We start from the raw sequence: 23,805 nt of genomic DNA on the forward strand, positions 1-23,805 counted from the left end.
ATAATTTTAGTTAGTTTTGTAACCACACAATACAGTTTCAGTTAATTATCATTATCATGTAACCTTTAACCCTTAAAACAAAGTCTGAACTCTCAAAAAAGCCTTTAAAGAAGTGAGGACCGGCCGAAATGTCCTGACTTTGCAAAAATGTCCTCACTCTGTTGGTTAAAAACGTGTTTTGGTCCTCACTATGTAGGGAGTACAAGAACACACACACACACACACACACACACACACTGAAAATCCACTAACATCTGGCTTTGCCTTCAGTGGGAACCAATGCAACTAACGAAATAACTAGAATTGACAAACATTTTCGTTAACTGAAATAAAAATAAAAAAGAGAGTTTAAAAAATAAATAAATAACTAACTGAAACTATATTGTGTGGTTCCAAAACTAACTAAAACAAACTAAAATTACAGTGAAAGTGTCACCGGCGCAACACACTCTGAACTTTGGGTGTTGTGCTTTTACTGTGTGCAATTCAGTTCAACCATGATATTACAAATCACTTTGGCACTAAAAATCGAGCAGCAGCTGCAGAATACATGTAGGGAAACACTGCATAATCCTTTTTTTTGATATGAAATGTATTTATTTAGCTCCAACTTAATAGCTGCTGGTTAGTGAACATGCAGGAACACGCGGTAAATATGTTTACTGAGACACTTGAACCAAAATTCAAAACACCAGGAACTGTAAGAGTTAATAACCTTATTGGGACTAAAATGGATAAACCAAAGGAAATTAAGGCAAAATTTATTATGACCTCTTTGAATCTTGCACCCAACACATAGCCCATTACAAAAAAAAACTAACACTAAAACTAATAAAAACTAAACTAAAACTTAGCATTTTCAAAAACTAAAAACTAAACTAAAACTAGCAAACTCCCTCTAAAACTAATTAAAACTAACTGAATTTGAAAACAAAAATTCACAGCGGAATTAAAACTAATTTAATGAAAAATCCAAAACTATTATAACCTTGTTCAGCACTGATCGGTTGTGATAGAGACACACAGCCGGACACGTTACTTTTTGCCCCTTTTCTGGTTCGATGAGGGCAGAAAGCAACACAGAGGCGACTGAGAATGTTATGGCGGTTTCTTCTTTATTCAGTCGTTACTTCAAACTAAGTGCAAACTAATTTGGAACGATGTTCAAGTGACACTAACAGAATCTGTCTCAAACATCGTTCCACATTAGCTGACTCCAAGTTTTAAAAAAAAAAGAAGACACTAAATAATTGATAGATATAAGAAGTAACCACTGTAACATTTTCATTGCCCTCCATGCTGTTTTCTACAGTTTAATAACCCTGTCTATGATGTGTTCACGTTGAACATGAAACATAAGAGAAAAAACAGAAAGGCACTTAAAAGAAGAACATTTTCAGCTATTTTAAGTGATTTCCTGCATTGAAACGCTGCATAATATACACCATTTCTGGTGGGAAAAGGGTAAAAGTGACATTATCCTAATTCCTCTTTTCACAGGTTCATGATTGTCTGTAAATATCTCCTTTTGGATTATAGTCTTTGCCGTCTCTGTTTTGCAGATTAAGACTGGTGCCCCCTGCAGATCTGAGAGGCTGGCCAAGTACAACCAACTCATGAGGTCAGTGTGCCACACACACACACACACACACACACACACACACACAGCAGAACCTGCAGCACATGGAGACGACAAGGCCTGAAGACGAAGAACCGGGTTCAAACTGATCAAGAACTGAAGGAACGATTAGAAATAAAGCACGAGAATTAACTTCATCAAGTCAAAACCATCACAAGTTTAACTTTATCAAGTCCAAGATGCAAACAAAGAACAAATAATTCATAAAAATAGAGTTAACTTGCAGCTCTTGCATGCAGACGTGGAATCTAACTAAGTCAGGGGTCTCAAACTTGCAGCCCGCGGGCAAATTGTGGCCCTCGTGACGATATTTTGTGGCCTCCACCTTGATATGAAAGTTTAATGTGAGTTTTATATGAATGGAACTTTACCGTGTTGTGTGTGGAAGGTCGCTTTAATTACTTTTTTGGTAATTTTGTGTATTTTTTTGGTAATTTTGTCTTTTTTTAAATAATTTTGTGTCTTTTTTTAATAATTGTGTGTCTTTTTTAATAATTTTGTCTTTTTGGGTAATTTTGTGTCTTTTTTAAATAATTTTGTGTCTTTCTGGTAATTTTGTGTCTTTTTTTTAAAGTAATTTAGTGTTGAATCTACTTCACACAAAGTTACCAGGAAATTACTGGGGAAACCTTTCAGGCACCACCAGTGATGCACCAGACTCCTTTTCACACATCATGACAATACTGGAATGCACTTTACACTTTAAATGCATTGTCCGACATGTATGTATGTATGTATGTATGACATATAGTGACATGTTGGGTATCTTTGAAAAGATTTGGGATCTCCACTATAATTTAAAATGATAATTAACAGGTCAAAAAAGGTTTTTAAGGGTTAAATAAAAGTACTACTACTCTGTATTACATCATATAAAAATATTATATAGATATATGTATTGTTAGTTGCTGGTTGATGGCTGTTTGAGCTATCAAAAGCAAAGTTAACCAAAACTGATCATTAAAACTTGTTAAAAATGCAAACCAAAACTTGCTCAAACACAGATTGATACTTGGAAACAGGCTTAAATAGTGTGATTTGACAGCATTTCTTTTAAAGGTACAATCACTGCTGAATTTAATATCCAATTCTCACTTTTTGTTTTTTATCATCTTTCGGCTCCAAATCTGACAAATCTGTCCCTGCTGCTGTGTAACACACAGGGCTCCTCAGGTTCTCACTTTGTCTTAGCGCTTAGCATCACAGAGCTAATTGACGTGACAGGCGACAGCAGCGCTGATGTCACCTCATGTGTCCGAGCCAGTCAGCAGCAGGAGGAGCACAGGGGGGAGGAGGAGGAGGAGGAGGAGGAGGAGGAGGAGGAGGCAGTGGGATCGGCTCAGTGTTGTAATCCCATCGGACTGCTGAGGAGGCGTAGGAGAGGTGGAGGGTGGAGAGACTTACAGGGGCATTAAGCAGCGATAAACGCTAATCAGTGCAGCGAAGCATGCACACACACACACACACACACACACACACACACACACACACACACACACACACACACGTGTACAGACACACCAGAAGGAAATTAGTCATTTACACTGTAGCATGTTGTCATACAGTGGCAGCTACGGAGACACAGATACGGAAAAGTCAAAGGCAGAAAAGGCTGATTTACGCGGAATTTTAGGTACTCATAAACTCCAAACCCTTGCATTTTCCATGAAGCAACTCTTGACAGCAAATCATATTTTTTATTTTAATATATCAATATCAGTTTATGTGTGATTTAAACAATATTTATAATATCTTTTCTGCTTTTCCGGCCCTGTTTAAGTTGTTGTGGCTGGAACTGAAGTCGTTCTGTCTCTTCAAAGCCACCAGACTCCATTGACGAAAACAGTAATTTTACCTGAACAATCAGTTCGTTTCTTTATGTTATTGTGTGACTTCTGTGTTTAAAAGTGTTAGTTTGGATTCAGCAAAGCCACAAAAATGATCAAGGCAGCGGTAGACCAGAAATTAAACAGGTGGCCAATATAAAAATCCACCCTCCAGGCTTTATTTCGGCTGTAGAGTTTGGTATTATAACTTTTATAACGTTTGCTCCCCTCTGCAGTCAGCCTCCAGTGGCCGGTCGAGGAACTGCACCTTTTTTTTATTTTTTTAGTTCTTCACTTCTGCTGCTTGGTCGTGCACCAAACGTGTTTTAATCCGCCACTAAAAATATAATCCCCATTTAGTCCATTATTTATTCTGCTTTCTTTGCTAAAAATATACAGTTTCCAGTAGTTTTAGGGTTTTGCTTACTTTTTATTTTTTTCTAAATTAAACTATTAACTTTCTTTTCTTTTCTTATTTTATTAAACAAATACGTTTTTATATTTCTACTTGTTTAAATCGTAAAATGGAAAATTGTATTTATTTATTTAAATTGGTAAATTAGGATATCTTATCTTATCTATATATTTTTGAGGTGTGTGAGAGCAACAGAAAGAAAAAGTAAGTTAGCATGTTGAGAGACGGACTCACACATTTGGACAATAATAATAAAAAAATAAAACAACACCAGACTCATCCTTTAATTCTGTAATGTCACTTTTAGCAGTTTTTAGCCCGATGAAGTGAGTTACTGTTGCTCAGGACGAGGCTTGATTTTACTTTCCAAGTTTTAATCTGTCACTTTTTGATGCAAAGAGCTGACCAGCTGACACCAAATACCTGAGGATAATTAACTTTTCTCTGTTACAGACTGATTTTTTCACATATAAATGTTTTTTTTAATAGCTGAATCAAATAATTCACCTCTGCTCGACCCTTTTCTCTGTTCCTCTCTGCAGGATTGAGGAGGAGTTGGGCGACCAGGCTCGCTTTGCAGGCCACAACTTCAGGAACCCCAGCGCCCTGTGAAACTGACAGACAGACGAATGACTCACACACACACACACACACACACACACGCACACACATAAACTGACCGACACAACAAACATGGAAAAAGCCATGTACAATGAAAGATTACACACATGAAGAAACACAAGAGCAAATGAGCCAAGCAAAAAAATAAATGAATAAATAAAATAAATTATGCACTGGACTTTTAGGTAGGGAGATGATGCTGTATGCACACTGACACACACACACACAGAGTACGCAGATGCAACACGCCCTCATGCACATGCAGGGGAATACCATAAGAATATGTAATTTCTAAGCCAGACATGCACTGTTACTGTAGTGTAAAGGAATAGTTCATGTACAGCTGGAGGACAGACCTGCAAAAATAAAGATTATTGTTGTAAAAACAGAGAGATAAATAAGTAGAGATATAATAGAATAATGTAGACTGACGCACGCAACTGAAAGAGACTTTTAAAAAAAAAAAGAAAAAAACAAACTTTCAGCACCAAAAGAGGACGATGCACTCGCAGAAAGAAACACAGAACAGCAGTTTCAGGGACTGAGTGAAACAACAAACCAACACAAACACGTGAACACTTACACACTCAGCTGTGTCACACTGAACAACCTGCACTCCACCCACCTCTGTCCTCCTCCCGCCCTCTTTTGTCTCCTTTTTCTTCTTGTCGTGTCAGTTTCTCAGTTTCTACAAAAAAAACTAAAAAACTCTTTTTCTCCTCTACCCTGATGTGATTCTGATTATTTGTCCTTTATGCTTGAAATCCCTTCACCTTTGTCCTAAAGAAGAAGAAAATCTAAACCCCCCCGAATCCTTTTGTTCCTCTTGAATGTCCATAGAATAGCCGTGTTAAAAAAAAGAAAGAAAAAAAAAAAAATGAACGCTTGTCATTGAAAATAATGTGAAAATATGTGAAATAAAAAAAGATGGTAATTTACAATTTCAATCACAGTTCAAAGGTTTTTGTCTTTTTTGTGTCTGTGTTTCTTTATCAACTTCGCTTTTGTGATTTTTATGGTTTCATGACAAAAAAAATGTGTTTTTTGCAATAAAATAAAATTGTAAGTCAGCTTTAAAAAAATGCAAGAAAGAAAGAAAATGTGTTTCTGGTTTAGTGGTGGAATGTCACCAAGTACATTTACTCAAGTACTTTTGCTTAGGTGCAATTTTGAGGTACTTGTACTTTAAATGAGTATTTCTATTTATGTTTATGTTTATTTATGCTTTATACTTTTACTCCACTACATTTAGCTGTCAGCTTTAGTAACTTTCAGGTTGAGATTTAACATAAAAAACACGAAAGAATTAAAGTGATTAGACATAAAAAAAACAAAAAAAAAAACCTAATAACAGCATATTAAATAGTAAAAATGAGCCCTATCTTTACTAGATTAAAACACTGCTTACAAAAATGCATCAATAATAGTATAATATATATACAAGTATTTTTACTTTTGATACTTTAAGTACATTTTATGATACTTTTGTACTTTTACTTCAGTACGTTTTGAATGCAGGACTTTTACTTGTAGTGGAGTAATTTTACACTGTGGTATTAGTACCTTTACTGCAGTAAGGGATCTGAATACTGTTTCCACCACAGCTGGTTTTAAGCTGTTAAGAGGCTGCAACGATCACGATTATATTCTCTTAAGTCAGTCGTAAAAGTTCTGCATCTAATAGAAGTAGGACAGGTCAGACACAGAGTGAGCACACAAACACATTTTATTTATTCATTAATTCATTTATTCTGTTCTTACATCGGTCACATCCTTCTTATTAATATGGCGAACATGTGACAGCCAGTGTTAAACATACAGCAGCAGTGTGGAGTGTTTACTACAGAAACAATCAAAGTTTCTGACTCCAGTACCAGCAGAAAGATAGACTTCTCTATATATTATATTATACATCTACATATACATCTAAACACATTCTGTCCAGAACATTTCTATTTTCAGACCCTGAAGTAACAGTTAGTGCATTTAGGTGAAGAGTGAGTGAAAGTGCATCATTAATACAACTAATGCCAACAGTGTTTAAGACCTGCGGTGACTGATCCCAAAATATTTCACTTCAAATAAACTGCCTAAACTTTTCCTCCAAACAGTACGTCATATTTCTCCTCTTTTTTTATCTAAACATTCCTCTCAACACTATTAGAAACTGACCTAATGGTAAAAAGAAATACAAACACAAATAGATTTGACTCTAAACTGTAATATGACACAACAGTACAGACTTTAAAGTAACTCTACTGGTCCATATTTACCTCATTCATCATGTATTCAGGAAAATAAACCTTGGACACACCTCGGCCTGTGGGTCAGTGAGCCCAGCGTGCAGTGACAGGGTGAACATCAAAAGGGGCGGGGCTTGTTCCTGCCCTGCGCCCGTTAAGCGCGTGCGTTGATGATGTCGACAAACTCCGGTTTGAGAGAAGCTCCGCCCACCAGGAAGCCGTCCACGTCGCTCTGAGACGCCAGCTCTCTGCAGTTAGCTGCAGTCACCGAACCTGCAGGACGAACGGAGGCAATATTAAAGACACAAATAGATAAATAAATAAATAAATAAATAAATAAATAAATGTAAATGTTTCTACTATATTCATTTCAGGGGACTTTTACTGAAATCCAAATAAATAAAATAAAATAAATAAAAGTAAACGTTTTGAAAGTGCATTTATTCCCTTATTCATTTATTTCAGGATTTATTTCATATCCACATTTATTTTTAATCTCCTGAAGGGAGGTGTTTGTTTCTTTGTTTGCTTGTTTGTTTGTCAGCAGGATTACGGTAGTTTAAAACCACCATCCCAATATTAATGAAACTTGGTGGAAGAAAGTAGCACGGACCAATTAAAGAAGCCATTAAATCTTAATCTAAATTAAATCTTGCGGATGTGAATCACGGGCGGATAGAGACAAATTAATTATCACTTTTTTGCATTTGTGCTGCATTCATGTGCTTTTGGAATAATCAGAAAAATGAGATTCTCAATCATATTTAAGGCTCACCTGAGCAGTTTCATTTGCTTTCCGTTGTCACGTAAATACTGGAAACAACTATAAATGTGTTGATTAAACGCTCGAGTATTTAAAATACAGCACGTCTTCTTGGTGTTTCAACATTATGACTTAAAGCTCAGAAGTAATAATAATAATAATAATAATAAAAACAAATTTGATTTAAAGGTGTCTTATATCACTCAAGGTCACAGTACAGTGTCAGAGTCAAAATTATAAAAAAAAACTTAGTGAGCAGAATGGGGGTGTAATCAGTGATTTTCGGGAAAAATATTCCAGTTTAAAAAGATTCAATACTTTTAGCTACATTATGGATTTGCTGAAAAACTTTTATTGTGTTCCTTCACCTGTAAAACAAAGCTTCAAAACCCAAAAACAGATTTAAAAAACCCCAACACATAAGTCTGTAGATAGAATTCTAAAAATCTTGGTCTCTTACTTATGGCTTCTCAAATAAACACTGGATACGACCACTAGGATCCTAAAACAGGTTTTAAAGGCAAAAAGAAATCATGACTGACCTCCGTAGATGATGCGCAGAGAGTCGGCCACGTCATCCGAGACGTTGGCCCGAAACCACTGCCTCAGCTTCTCATGGACCTCCTGAGCCTGGACACACACACACACACACACACACACACACACACACACACACACACACACACACACACACACACACACACTTTATTTAATTCTTATTTATGACCAAACAGATCATCTTCTGTTTGTTAGCTGAGTTTAACTGGAATATGTCACAAAACCGTCTTGTTGTTAGATTTTCTCAGTTCATAAAGAGCTCATAATCCTTAAAATCCATAAAAAATAAATACATTTGTTTTTATCCGACAGCAGCTGAATGTCAGCCTGCAGGAGAGAGTCTGCTGTGGGTTTAAACTGGTTCAACTGGTTCAGCAGGAGCTGAACACACCCACAGTCACAGTAAACACACAAGTCTTCATAAACAATAAAGATTTTAATATTTGAATTAGGAAATTGAAAAAGAAAACAATAAAATAACCGGATGATATCTGCATTTCGTTGTTCGTACTTGTGACATGTGTAATGACAATAAAAAAGTTGAATTTTACCTAATCTAAAATGGATTTTTTTCAATAAAACGATTAAAATTTACAATTAAATCTGTTGAAATGTCATGTTTTTTTGTTTTTTTAATTTAGAATATTTCCAAAATTCCCCACCTTAACTTAACTAAAGGTTCTGGAAATTCACCAGAAATGTTCCAACATTTTTGCAGCCCTAACTGTGTGTCAAAGTGTTTTTGTTGCTGCCTGACTGACAGAAGTGAGTCTCTGTTACCTGTTCAGGTGAGGCGGTCTTGCCGGTGCCGATGGCCCACACAGGTTCATACGCCAGCACCACTCTGCTCCAGTCCTTCACGTTCTCTGGGACATATAGAGCAATATTCATAAAGCATTTTCTAATATTAGACACAATGATGTCGCCATGCAAACACTGATACTGAGGTATAATACTCCAAATCTCTGAGCAACTCTTCACTCTCACAGAAGAAGAAGATTTTTTTTCATTATCTTTAGGATATACAGCATTAAAGGAATTATATTTTTATTTATCTATTGATTTCAGATGAGGAAACCTCCCATAGCAGAGCAGCGCTGCAGAGATCCTTCAGTTCTCTCTCTGAAGAGAAAATCCTGCATTAACAGAGGAACAAGACGTCTGTCTCAAGGAACAGCAGAGACCACTGACCTATTTGCATTTTAAATCAGCGTGCAGCCTACTTTAGAATACAGAAGTGGGCTGCATGTAACCAGGGAGAGACCATCAATAAAACCCTAAAATATCAGACTGCAGACTGAGTGGAAACAGAAGATAATCCTTTAGATTGATGGACACAATATGAACCAAGATTATTACTCCTATATGTTTTGTTGATGTTCAGTAATCCCACCATATCTCATGAGCATATTTTTGCCTTTTTTAGATGGACGGGGGGGAGAAAGAAAGTGGGAACATGGAGCAAAAGGCCAGGAGTTGGAGCAAAACCCACAGATTGCATTGAAGATTTAGCTCTACAGGTTAGCTTCCAGGATACCCCAAATCTCATGATCTTTTGTAAAAACAAAAAAACAACAAATTAACTAAAAATGTGTGAAAAATATGAAAGCAGTTTGGTGTGAAAGCATCATCAGTTGTTTTTTTTTAAGAAAATGAGTGAAAAAAGGAAAAAAGAAGATTCACAAAACCAAAAAAATACAAAAAAAAGGGGAAAAAAAACAACTTTTAACATATAAAAAAATATTTTAAAAATAGAAACAAAAAGGGATAGAAAATAATTAACTTAAAGAAAATATTAAAAGAGAGAGGAAAGATTTAAAATGATGACATAAAAAATTGTAAAGACTTTTGTTTCTTTGTTTACCTGAAATGACCTGCGTCTGAGCGAAGACGACTTCTTCTGTGGTGCCGGCCTCGCGTTCCTCCAGCGTCTCCCCGATGCAGGCGATCACGCCCAGGTCACTCTCCAGAGCGTGAGACACCTGAGACACACACACACACACACACACACACACACACACACACACACACACACACACACACACACACACACACACACACACACACACACACACACACACACACACACACACACACACACACACACACACACACACTCAAGGCTTTACCTGGACCCTGACCTGTGCTCAACACTTTACAACTGACACGTTATATTTCACTGACACAGTTAATAAACTCTAAATCTAATGAATAAGCTGACAGACATCCTTTTAGTCTTAATGGTGAAAAAACAGGCAAGAAAAAGTTTGCGAACCTTTTGAAATGACAGTTTTCTGCATTAATTTGTCATAAATTTTGATCTGATCTGCATCTTAGTCAGATCAGACAAGTACAGACACACACAATGTGCTTAACCTAACACCACACAAACAATTATAATATTTTATGTCTTTATTGGATAGTCTTATAAGGTTCTCAGAGTTAAATCACTTCTTAAAACCCACTTTTATAGATTTGCTTTTATGTAATGTTTCCCATCTTACTCTTTTTATTCATTCTCCATAAAGTCTTCTTTTTACCTTGTAATTCTGTTCTTATTACTGAATTACTATACTCTGTTACTGAGATTGTCTTGTAATTGATCCTATGATGTCTTTTTGTGCTTTTTGTTGTTATTTTAATGTAAAAATTGTTTTCTTATCCCTGCTCTGTTGGCCTCATGGCATCATTCTCCTCTGTGATTAACTGCTGTCTGTCATTATTATTATATTATTACTTTCTCACCTTCTGACCAATCAGCTCGTCACTTTCCCCGAAGACGTGTCGGCGCTCAGAGTGTCCCAGAATCACCCAGTCCACCCCGCAGTCCTTTATCATGGCCGGACTGGAGGGACAGGAAACACGTCACGGATAAAGATCACCTGTTATTTTATCCTGATATCCTCAATGATTTAAAGTTATTCTAATCTGCATCAGCCTGGAGTCTAATAATAAATATGTCTGTGTTATAAATAATTCACGAGTGCATTCATTCATTCATTCCTTCAGTGTGTGGGCTACCTGATCTCCCCTGTGAACGCTCCTTTGGCCACCCTGTAGCAGTTCTGAGCTGCGACTCCGATCCTCTGGTCCAGACTGGACCGAGCCAAGTCCAGGTAGATGGAGGGCGCGCCGCACACCACCTCTGAAAAAAAAAAAAACAGTTCAGCGTGACTTTAACCCATTGAAGCCTGGAAAGCGGATACGTCGTTTTGTAGTATTTGCATAAGCTCCCAAATACTTTTTGAATTTCCTTTCTATCTGCTACAGAGGCTGAAAAATCCATTATTTAGTAGGAAGAGTTGACACTTCTGTTGAATTTCCAGAAAAACTTCAGGTTTTAGGGCTTATTTTAAAATCGCCCAGAGGTTTTACAGGCAGTTTTAGGCGTCAATGGGTTAATATCATCTCTGTCTGCGCTGACACTTCTTCTATTCCTGTTTGCACGTTCTTCCAGTCCCACGTTAATACCAGAATGTGCCTTTTGGCCTCCCGGCACTGAAAAGGTTAATTTGATTCAATTTAATTGGGTTACATTTATTTTCAGTGTTCCATCACAAAGAGCTGCAGAGTCTGAAACAGTGCAACAAGCTCAAACTGTGTTCATTTTAATACAGTTTCATAAAGTTTCAAAAATGCTTTATGTTGTTGCCTTGAAAAAAACCCCTCAACAAACATGTTCACGTAGAAATTTTTTTATTAATAAAACCTGCAGTCTGAAGGTCAGGTACGAGTACTCTGAACTTTTACTGTGAAAAAGCGTAAAAATATAAAGAAGTATAAACAGAAAATGTTCCCCTGTAGCTGATATAATATTAAAGATGACTAGGGCCTGAGCAATAAGGGATTTTGAAGCCAATATCGATGCTGATTTAAGAGGGGAAACATTCAGTGACGACTATAAAAGAGGATTGGTAGGAGAAACAAATAATGAGAGGAGGAATTTCTGTTTTCATTATGCAGTTTGAGAAAAAAGTCTAAATGTCGGGAATAAAGTCTTTTTGTGTTGGGTAAAGTTTAAAATATGTTCACAGATTGGTTGTTCCCAATAAGTCATCAAAGGAACTTTGTTTTCTATCTGAACAGTTACTGTGGCGACAACCTGATTTTAATTACTATTACTATTACTATTACCATTAAACTAGTAATAATCACAATATTTAAGGTGCATTAGAACTAAAGTCCCCGACACATACATGAGATATTCTTGGTAGAAGGTTACTACAACTAATTTTTGGGGAAAATCTGCTTTTATGTATTTTATGTGAATTTTTTTTAGACATATATTAGACATATTGAGGGAAATCAGGTTGTAGCCTGCAGTCTCCTTTACCAACTCAACAAGTGACTTTATTCTTGATATTTCACCTTTTTTTTCTTGAAGTGCATAATGATTTGTTTCTCTCCTCCTCTCATTACCTTCTCTCCTACCTGGTCCTGATCCTCTTCCGTAGATGACTGATAAGGCAGCCAATAAAACCAATAAAACACATTTTTGAGCTAGAATGAAAAAATATCTTTTGCAGCGATACGACTCTGCAAAGCCCCTTAGAATGCTGATTTTATAAACTCATAATAATAATAATAATAACTTAATTAAAGAATATTTAACATTATCATACATTGTACATATAATGCAATACATTGTCACCAGCTCTGGAGGAGTAGTACCACACTATACTGCCTCTTGCTGTTTTCTTTTTTGGCCATTTGTAGGTGAAAGAGGACAGAATATTTTATTTGTCAAGCTCTCTGCTGATTAAACTATTCTGTGAATTTTCAAACTTGGAAACTTTCCATGGGAGTTAACATGAATTTATGGGAATTAACAAGAACTTATGGGAATAAACAGGGAATTGAGTAATATTTAACTCAACATTCATGTTTTTGTTGCTCAAAAAAATAAATAAAACTTGATAAAGTTCTACTTACAAATAAATACATTGAAATGTTTTAACTATTATTTTGCAGCATGTCTGCTTATGATAAATCAAAGATGTTTGTGTATAATAAAGTTTGTTTATATTAACCCCAATTTCCAGTTAATTCACATAAATTTCTATAATTCCCATGGAAAGTTTCTGGAAATTTATCGGAAATTTTCCACCACTTTGCAACCCCAATGTTGACTGCAGTGGAGTAAAAAGTAGGCTACATTATTTCTCTCTGAAATGCAGGGGAGTAGAAGAATAAAAAAAGGCAGAAAATGAAATTACTCAAATTAATTTAAAATTTGTAACGTACTTCGTTACTTTCCACCTGAGGGAGAGACAGACACGTCAGAGGCCTTTATGCAACTCCACCTGGTCACATGACTCCCAATGTCACAGTGTCATCTGAGCAGCATCTCCTCTCCTTCTTCTCCTTCCTCTCTGTGTTTCTGATTATTTATCGATATCAGTTATTGATCCGTGCAGACTTTAAACAAACAGCCGGAGCCGTGCACCGGTCACTCACCGGTCTCGTCGTGCAGGCTGGCGGTGTTCAGGGTGGTCATCAGCTCCGTCAAACTCTCCTTGTTCCCGTTCATCTTCCAGTTTCCTCCCACGAAGAACCTGCGGAGCGCCATGGCCGGCTGACGGAGGAGGAGGAGGCCCGGTGAGGAGAGGAGGTGGAGGTCTGGAGGATCACTTCAGCTGCAGCCTGCAGGAGGAGTCCGGCTGCTGTCAGGTGCTGTCGGAAATACCTGAACCCAACACCGGGCGGCTACAAAAAACAAAACATCCCTCTTCTTCTTCTTGTTTGGAGTTATAAACATCTTTATGGTGCTTTACCGCCCCCTGTTGGTGTGATAAAGGACGACATGCAACTCTGAACTGTTTTACTTAATTAAACAATTAACCCAGTAGTCTGTTTAAACGTTCTAAAAGTCATACAGTAATAATAATTAATTAATATTTAATTTATTTAAATAAATATACTACTATTAAATACGTATTTATACATACTAAAATTAAATATAAAATATATATATATATATTTTTATTTTTTTACAGTTTTCAAAAATCTTACAGACTACAAACAATGATACACTCAGACTGCAATTGTGATTTTTTTTTTTCCAAAACGCCACACACAATCCTCTAGAGTTTTGCCTTTTGCATGGATTTTTTTGGGATCTGAGTTCTGAGAATATGAGGTATGCTTTCAAAAATGTGTGTAAACTAATGAGAAAAAGCATGACATAATTATCTAATTAATTCATTATTACTTCATTATTGAGATAACGATCTTATTAATTCAGAAAAACAGAGATATTTTTTTCTGTGTTTTTCTAAGATACATATTAAATGCATTCATTAAAAAATAAAATTTAAAATATTTTCCCCACATGAATGCATTATGCTTCCATTGCATATTTCTAAGGGAAATATTACTTCAATTACTTCAATTTATGATCATAAATTTGACAAAATTAATTATTTTGCAAACACTTCTATTTGTTCAGTAGATACAGTTTGTTGTGTTACAGAGTTCTCTTTTTTTAATCGTCATTGTGGTATTCTTATTGCAGAAGAGGATTTGGGCCAAGTGGGAGAAAAAAACCCTCATTATGCACTTCCAGAAAAAAGTAGAAATGTCGAGAATAAAGTCACTTTTTGAGTTTAGTAGAGTAGACTGGGAGTTATATTCTCCCCAATACGTCTAATATATGTCACATATGTTACATAAAAGCAGATTTAAACCAAGACAATAGTTGTAGTAGTCTCATTTATGTGTCGTTGGATTTTAGTTCTACTACACCTTAAATATTGTGGTTCTTGCTCATTTTGTGACATTAATAAAAAATCAGGTTGCAGCTTTGAGTAATTGATCGCATAGAAAACAATGTTCCTCTGATGACTTATTGACACGGGAACAACCAATCTGTGAACATCTTTACAACTTTACCCTACACAAAAATTCTCAAACTGCAGAGTCGGGCGCTTGTGTGCTCCAGCTAATGGTGCGTTCAGGGTCTACACGAATGTCAGAATTTTCGACGTTGTTCCGAGCTACAAGTTCCGACTTTCAAATTCGGACTCATTGTAAATTAAACACACCATAAGGCGTTACGGTAGGAACGTGTTAGACTCGCCTTCAAAATAAAAGCAAACACATGTAGCTTTCAAAATAAGAGCACACGGATGTGTTAGCAGAGTCCACCACATAATTTATAAGAAAACTAAAAATCAAAATATGATGCCTTAAATAAAACATAGAAGAACCCTTATTCTCCTTTACAATAATTCATTAAAAAATGCAATGATGAAGATGGAATAGTGGCATTAGAATGTGCAAGAAGCACCAAATTTAGGCTTTTAGGGCAAACATTTCTGACCACAAAAATCCTGTGGGAAACACTAGTTCAAAGGGCTTGACAGACTGGACAGACAAGAAACTGTCCAGCAGTATGTTGAGGGTAATAAAAGGAGGAGAGATGTTTTTGGGTCCTTCATTGAGTCAGCTTCAAGTCAGTAAATTTCTTTGGCTGCACTGGGAATTTTCTTGTACAATCTTCTTTTTATTTTTGTTAATATGTTGGTTGTTGTTTACACCACAGTTCATATAAAAATGTTTAAATAAAGCATATTTTGCTTAAGGCATGGAGTGGAATAATAACTCATTGAGTTGAAATAATTTGCTGACAGCTTCGTCCCCCCAGTTCAAAAATCCCATCTGTGCCCCTGAGTAACATCTACTGTATGTTGCTGTATAGCCACAATGTTGCGCCCACATTTCTCTGCCCTCCTGCTGCTGTGTGCAGGTGTGAGTCATGCAGCTGATGTGTGTTGACCTACATTGAAGATAAAATGTAGCTCTTGTTCCCCAGAGCTTTACATTTAAAGGTGTAATATGTAAGATATGGAACAGCTGGCCCCGGCCCATCTGGTTCTGTAATACAATTTCCACCTCAAGGTGCGGTAGTGAGTTACTGTAACCTCCAGTCTGCCCTCATACAAGCAGATGCAGCTACACCAGAGACAGGAAGAGAGGCTCGTAATGCACCATCTTCCTTTTATCCAGGATCTTTGGCTGCAACGTTAGTGGCTCTGTGGCTGTACAGCTGGAATAAAATCACCTGCTATGGTTGTTTAATTGCTGTTGTTTTGGTCTTTTAAAACTTGTATGTAAATCATTTTTTAAATTATTTTAATGTTATTTTATTTTATTCTTTTTAACTTGTTTATCCTCTGTTAATGTGAAGCACTTTGTGATTTCTGTCTGCGAAAGGTGCTATATAAATAAAGTTTACTTACTTTCTTACTTACTTACCTCGGTTTGGGTCTAACTTTTAGTTTGGACATTGCATTGGTTTATTGCATGTTCTACTGTTGTCACGTGTCAGATTTAATTGGTTTAAAGAAAGAAAGAAAGAAAGAAAGAAAGAAAGAAAAACTAAATGCTGCAGCCTTTCTCTCTGAGCACTGACACACACAAACACACAGACTCGGACATGGTGTTAATGCAGAATTCTATGTTTATTAGAAAGATTTTCAACAAACATTTCGTCTTTTTACAGAGGAACTGCACGAGTGTAAAAGTACTACAAAATGCAGCTGAACCCAGGGGAGTAAAACGACATTCTTGGGTCTTTACAGAGTGTTTCACAGGTCAGAGCGCCACCCGGCAGCCGGTCTCACAGCCCGGCTCCTCCTTCCAACCTTCATTCGTCTGGGTACGTCTTTGGATTTTTACAGTGAGACGCAGAAACAGCAGCAGCCACCTCGGACCGAAGGCTGCTGGGTGTTAGCAGCGGACCCGAGGTGGCTGCTCTACCGTACACATATACTCTGGATATGTGCAGCCCCAAAAAAATTATAATAATACAGAAAAAATAAAGACACTGTACACCAACTTCCCATCCTAATGTGTTAAACTATAAAATACAAATAAATGTACATATCGATCTTTCATCTAAATAAGTGCAGGGCTCGTTTACAGGTCGAAGACAATAAAAATAAATCTGTAATCCTACAGTCTTATTTTCAATATTCAAGTGTTCTTTCTTTTATTGTCAAAAATCTATATGAGTTTAATTGACATTCTCAATAAGAGCTTAATTTCTTCTCGGTAATCATTTTTGAATAATGTGCTATTTTTTTACAAATCTTTCTTATTTTTTTCGTCGTTTAAATCGTCTTGACAACAATAAAACTCTCTTGTACATACAGCGGGATGCATCGTGCACTTTTTTGTTTTACCTGATGCCATTTATACAACGTGACTCATTCGCAACCTCTCAGATTTTGCATACATGAATGAGGAAGAAGGAGAGAGAAAGAGGAGAAGAGAGGAGGATCCGTGCTCCAACGTGTGCACCAAACAACCTCCAACTTCACCTGTCTCCTAGATTGTTTTCCTCTCCTCTTCTCCTTCCTAACTTCACCCTTTTCCTCCCTCTTTCCTCCTCTTCCTCTCCTCCTCCTCCTCTCCCTTGCCCGGTGTTTTCCTTCAGCCGGGACGCCTCAGTTCCACAGTTTGAGGAAGCTGTCCCAGGATCCTGTGCAGACGCCCATGCCGTCCTCGGGGACACCGGTGCAGCTCACCCTGTTGTCGTGGCCAGACAGCACACCTGGAGGAGGAGAGGAGAGGAGGACAAGATAGAAGAAGAAAGGGGAGGGAAGGAGAGAAAAGAATAAACAGAGGCATGAGGAGAGGAAAGGAAACAGACAAGGGAATTCAAAAGAAAGTCAAGGAGGTGAGAGGACAGAATGTGGAGGGAAAAAAATCTCCACTGAGTCTGATCTCATGTGATTTTTGTGCTTTGTATTTGCAAGTAAGTCATATTTTTTTCCCACTACATGTTTAAAAAAAACTGCAGATTGTCCCGATATTTAAAATGTTTTACTGCACATTTTAAACTGTAAAATAACAAACTGTCATTTTATGTTAGCATGCATTGTGTTAATGCCACCTGGCAGACGTTGCAAATGTAATTTTGTGTCGCCTTTTTGATTAATTTCTACATTTCATCATCAAAACGTAGACTAAAACCTTGCTTATATGTTAATTTTATACAGACCTTTACAAGGACAGATATTGACATTTTAATTATATTCATGCAATCACACAGGGAACATTTAAATAAGCATGATATAATGCAAAAATGATTTATTTCAAAAGTCAGATTAAGTTATGCATTATATGATGCTTATTTAAATGCTCCCTGTGTGATTTTATGATGATAATAAAAGTGTCAATATTTGTCCTTGTCTCTCCTCTTCCTGAAACTGATATTACTGACATTTATCACCCTTAAATTAGATTTATAACTGGTGAATGTGGTGCTACACATCACTCCAATTTGTCTCTTTCTAAGTGAAGGATAAATAGATATAGACGTCTAATTCTCTTTTATTTTGAAACCCCAGAATGAGTCCACCCCACTCACCAACTTTCTCTCCCTTCAGTGAGTCCCAGATGTGGCAGTTGAAGTCATCGTAGCCGGCAAAGATAAGGCGGCCTGAGTTGGAGAGAGCCAGAGACGTGACGCCGGCGTTCAGGCTGGTGTCCTGGTAGTTGATCACCTCCTGGTCGGAGCGCAGGTCGTACATCTTGCAGCTGCAGTCGTCGGAACCTGTGATGACGGCGTTCCCACTGGGGAAGAACTGAGGCGGGAGAGACGGAGAAGAGTTTGTGTTTATGTCTATCTGTGGTGAAGAGTTTAGCAAAGTATAATATAGAATATAATAAAGGATGTTCAACTACTCAATTAGAGTATGTTGGATGGGCATGTCAGATAATGCAGTAAACATATTCAAAAATGATTCCCTTCGAGCAAAATCCTTGTTTTGAATGCTTTGTTTCCAACAGTTGTTTCTTTCTCTCGGCTCAAACTGACATCAGCTCTTGACAGATTTCCATATATGGTCATCTGCTCCACGCACATTACATTACATACACTGCTACATGTGTAGGTTTCAGTTTTAAAGCTTTTAATTGTGATTTTTCACCGTGACAAGTCATTTCTCGTGCTGTAATGATGAACGGTGCAGAGATAGTCTGCAGCATCACAATATTTACTTTAGAAAGGTGTTTTCACATGTTTTGCCTTTAAGAAAAATTGCACCTCCTGTGATTTGGGTAGTGCACTAGTTCATATTGCGATTTCAATAAAATTTGAATTAGTTATGCAGTCCTGCTATTATCTTAGCTTCAGGGAAACTTGCACGGGTAACTTTAAAATGAGTGGCAGCTGATATATCACTCACAGAGATGGCGTTGATGTCGCTGGTGTGTCCAGAGAGGGTCTGCTTGCAGGTCCCTGACCTCAGGTCCCACAGCTTGGCCAGGGAGTCGCAGGCTCCAGAGATGAAGGAGTTGCCGTCAGGGGAGAGAGCCAGAGACATGCAGTCTCCAATGTGGTTGGTGTAGACGATCTTCTGCTTGCCAGTCTCCAGATCCCACAGACAGCTGGAGGAGAAATAGCGTTAGATAAGAATAAAAGGGTCTCATCGTCCTTGATCCTTTTCTGACTTATTTGATTCGGTTTTCCTCACGCCTATTTCATATGTGAACTTATCATTTTCTATAGTTAGCATCAGCCTCAAATCTCCCATCTCCCCTCTGTCACTTCCTCTTCCTGTCCGGTAATAATGACTGTGGCCACTAGAGGTCGCTACCTAACAATACAGCATGTGAGCATATCAGCCAGTTTAACAGGCTGACAGAGGATTTCTGCACCTACTAGAAAGAAGAGCAGGCTTCTTTAATCTATTTAATCTTTAATCTCTTCTTTAAAATGTTTTTTTTTTTTTACTTTTCCTGGCAGAAATGGGTATCAGAGCAGATATGAATTCAGCAAAAAAGTCCTATAAAAACACGACATTTTGCATTGCAGATCATTTAGCTGACCGTGTATTGAAACTGAAATATTCACATCTCTTACTTGAGAAAAATACAAATACTCCACTGCAAGTACAAGTCCTGTATTGAAAACTTACTGAAGTAAAAGTACACAAGTATCAGCACCAAGATGTACTTAAATATCAAAAGTAAAAGTACTCGTTATGCAGAATGGCCCCACTCAGATTGTTTTACATATTCCAAGTATATTATTGTTTTATTATTCTTGATGAATTTATGTAAGCAGAGTTTTACTGTGGTCCAGGTAGAGCTCATTTCAGCTACTTAATATACTTTTATGTGGTTAATTTATCAACATGCGTAATAATTTAAAACATATTCATGTTAAATCTCGACCTGAAAAGTAACTAAAGCTGTCAGCTAAATGTAGAGGAGTAAAAAGTACAATATTTGCCTCTAAAATGTAGTGGAGTAGAAGTATAAAGTTACAGTTAAGTATCTCAAATTGTACCAGTGATGGACTCACCAGGTGGTGTCACCTGAGGCTGTCAGGATCTCAGTGTCGCTAAGGAAACGGCAGCAGGACAGGTAACCTGTGTGAGGAACCAACATCTCAGTCTGAGCGGACATCGATTTGTTTCTTTACAGGCTTTCATGCAACATGAACTGAATGTTGATGTTCCCCGTCCTGCTCACCTGTGTGTGCGTCCAGCTCCCTGAGGGTCTTGGGGCTGGCAGCCTTGATGTTGTACACTGTGCACATGTTATCCAGACCGCCGCTGGCCACCAGGTTACCAGAGGGGGCGAAGGCGACGCTCATCACCCAGGCTGACTTTAGAGGGACAGCCACCAGCTGGGAAGAGGGAATTTAGATTTCAGTTGATTTACAGCCTCCTTCACATGTTTGGGTAAAACGGTCCTTATTTATAAATTTATAAAAACCCCACTGGCCCATAAAAACATTTATAAAAAATCATTTCTACCATCTGCAGTCGCTATACTAAATAGTTTCCGGTAACACTGTACCCCACGTCCTTCTTCTTATTGATGTTGTGTTTTTACTGAAGTGTTGTTGTTTTATCCCACTTCATGTAATTTGTTGTGTGTTTTGCATGAATTTTTATAGCCGTGTCGAAAGACAAATTTCTGCTCTGTTGAACAGACAATAAAGATATATTCTATTCTATTATAAATATCTTCTGTATATTTTTCTATATCATATATCTGTAAAGTCTTAGGTAGGTATGAAAAAATGCCTGGAAGAATTAATGCTGGTTTGAAGGCTAGTTTGATTTAGATTTTTCTTCTGTTCACTCACTTTGCATTTTGTTAATTTATCAAAATAAATTATTAAAATTTCTATTTTTTAAAAGCATTCTTATTTTACACTATTGTATTTATATATTTTTTTCCTTAAATATATTTATTATTTATTTAACATGTAAAATATGTTTCTCTAATGTGCAATATCTGTGAAATACAAAATACTCAAAAAAACAAAACAAAAAAAACTACAACAATATATACATGAATATGGAAAAGGACACTTTCTCCCTCTCATATCGATTTACCTTAAATTATATTTATAATAAAGCAACTTAATTATTTAATTTGCTCATTCAGCATTTTTTTTAATACTAAAGGATCATTAAGGCTCAAACCCTCATTAACAATAATATGTTGGATGTCTCTGCACCAGCACCATAAACTCCGCTGACAAGTAGTAGTAGTAGTAGTAGTAATAATAATAATAATAATAATAATAATAATAATAATGAGATAGAGTATGTGATCTTACCTTGTTTCCTGTGAAGCAGTCCCAGATGAGAAGCTTGCCATCCTGGGATGCACTGACCATTGACCTGTGGAGCAGATAACACAGTCACTGTGTCTGAAAACAAGTCTTTAAGGGGAAAAAAACTATTTATTGCTATAAATCTCATCGATACTGATAATTTTCCACAACACAGACCATAACTTTGTGGTCAGATGCCTGAGAGAAATGTCTTATATTGCAGGAAAGTACTCTTGTCAGTTCCTTAATGTCTTAATGCTTTTTATGTCATAAAATACAAATAAATTTGCCTTGCATGCATCAAAATATTATAGCAGTTTTTGTATATTGGATTTTAAGCTCCATGATTGGAGTTAGAGACAAACCTGCATGTGAATAAAAAAACAAACAGATTATCTATATTTAAACTACACATTCTAGTCTGTAGCTTTAATAAATAAATAAAAATAAGTTAAAATGTTAATGCAAAAGTTTTTCCTGTCTTTAATTATGTCTGTGAAGTAGCTGACACAGAAAACTAAGGCAATTAACCAAAAATGTTAATCATTTTCAAAATAAATTATTATAAATAAATAATAAAAAATAGACAATAAATAAACAATAAAAATAAATTGTATATATATATATATATAAAGAAAAAGAAAAAAATGCAAAACTCAATAAATAAAAATAGTAAAAAAAAATTGGTAAAGGGGTGGAGTCACAAATTGATACAAAGTAAATAAATAAATAACATTAAATGTGTGTGTGTATGCCACATCTTATCAATTAATAAATGTCTATGTTTATCTTTAATACAATTTATGCTACATTTAATGGCTTATTTATTTATTTATTTCCTTCATACATTGTAAAACAGGACTTTTGACACGTCTCAGCAGGAAAAAGATAAGTTTGAATTAATAATGATAATATTAATAATAACATCGATTCCTGAGACCCATAAATACAGTGCTCTTCCTGCAGGACTGTGACGCAGGGCCTCGTGTGCTCACCTGGAGTCAGCGGACCAGTGCATGGCATAGATTTTAGCCAGGTGACCCTTCAGTGTCTTCCTGAGCTTCAGCTGGACTCGGCCCACTGCAGACGCGTCTCCTGATGACGTGGACATGCTGCCGTCATTCACAGCCTTACGGGCCGCCTGGTGGCCGCGCACAGAATCACATGTTGAGGGGAAAGAACAGAAAAGAGAAAAAGAAGAGTGAGGAGAGGAAACTAAACTTAGAGGTTCATTTTCTCCCAGTCTGCAGTTTAAAGTTGAATTACCTAAGATTAATTTATCATTATTGTTATTATTATTTAAAGGCACGAGGATAAGTAGCAGTGACAAATGTTTTAACAGTAGTAGTAATAGTAATATAGGTAATAGTAGAAAAGGTAATAGTAGTATAGGTAATAGTAGTATATAGTAGTATAGGTAATATTGGCAACAGAATATGGTAGAAGTTTGTACTTTTAATAAATAGTACATTAATAGTTCATTCAACTTTAATTCAAAGTTATTTTACAGAGTGCAACCAATAAAATAATAAGAAATCATGTTTAATAATTGTAAGTAATGCTATAATTTATGCTAGTAACAATTGTTTCACACATGATAGCATTTGATACACTATATATTGATATTTGATGATTATAATGTTAAATGGTTAAAGAATGCTTCTAAAATTATGTAAAAATGTTACTTAGATAGATTTAATGGGGCCAAATTAATGCAATTTAAAGCTTTATAAATCATTCATTTATCATTAACTAATAATTAGTTGCATTATTTGTTATAACAGCCACCAACTAAAATAGGAATGAATATTAATAATGTATCATAATTTAGCTAAATAATGTTTTAGATACTATAAAAAGTATTATTATTATTATTATTATTATTATCAGTTGCAGCTTGATACAAGCCATTCAAAATTAACAAATAATTAATATAATACATAAGATGTTATAATGTGTGAAACATTCACCTGGTAAATAGCATGAATTACTAATAATTAGTAGATAATAATGATCATGATTCCGCTTTTTGTTCACAGTCAAAAACAATAACAAAGATTAATTAACATCATTAATTATCATTTTACAATTTTTTAATGATTATTATAATAAAGTATTGTTAGTGCCCAATTAAAACCACTAATACAGTTTTTTG

General features: G+C 36.2%; 3 protein-coding genes across 3 annotated transcripts in view; 1 reads left to right on the forward strand and 2 right to left on the reverse strand.

Annotated features, from left to right (window-relative positions):
- Window positions 1-5,448, forward strand: part of LOC131985029 (gamma-enolase) — a 34,616-nt gene extending 29,168 nt beyond the window's left edge. The window contains exons 12-13 of the mRNA XM_059350047.1: window positions 1,563-1,621; window positions 4,423-5,448. Coding sequence (XP_059206030.1) covers window positions 1,563-1,621; window positions 4,423-4,492 — 129 coding nt within the window. The 3' untranslated portion in view covers window positions 4,493-5,448. The remainder of the gene's footprint in view (window positions 1-1,562; window positions 1,622-4,422) is intronic.
- Window positions 5,449-6,208: 760 nt separating this feature from the next.
- Window positions 6,209-13,967, reverse strand: tpi1a (triosephosphate isomerase 1a). Its single transcript, XM_059349720.1, has 7 exons — window positions 13,523-13,967; window positions 11,087-11,210; window positions 10,811-10,910; window positions 9,930-10,047; window positions 8,846-8,931; window positions 8,050-8,137; window positions 6,209-7,017 (listed from the first exon to the last, which is right to left on the reverse strand). The coding sequence occupies exons 1-7, from the start codon at window positions 13,632-13,634 to the stop codon at window positions 6,899-6,901; spliced, it is 747 nt and encodes a 248-aa protein (XP_059205703.1). The 5' UTR covers window positions 13,635-13,967; the 3' UTR covers window positions 6,209-6,898.
- Window positions 13,968-16,510: 2,543 nt separating this feature from the next.
- LOC131985093 (guanine nucleotide-binding protein G(I)/G(S)/G(T) subunit beta-3-like) lies at window positions 16,511-22,736 on the reverse strand. The gene is made up of 7 exons (XM_059350129.1): window positions 22,646-22,736; window positions 21,654-21,717; window positions 20,552-20,708; window positions 20,382-20,448; window positions 19,261-19,462; window positions 18,441-18,657; window positions 16,511-17,621 (listed from the first exon to the last, which is right to left on the reverse strand). The coding sequence occupies exons 1-7, from the start codon at window positions 22,666-22,668 to the stop codon at window positions 17,515-17,517; spliced, it is 837 nt and encodes a 278-aa protein (XP_059206112.1). The 5' UTR covers window positions 22,669-22,736; the 3' UTR covers window positions 16,511-17,514.
- Window positions 22,737-23,805: the final 1,069 nt, after the last annotated feature.

Source organism: Centropristis striata, chromosome 14 (genome assembly GCF_030273125.1).
Source record: "Centropristis striata isolate RG_2023a ecotype Rhode Island chromosome 14, C.striata_1.0, whole genome shotgun sequence".
Taxonomy (NCBI): domain Eukaryota; kingdom Metazoa; phylum Chordata; class Actinopteri; order Perciformes; family Serranidae; genus Centropristis; species Centropristis striata.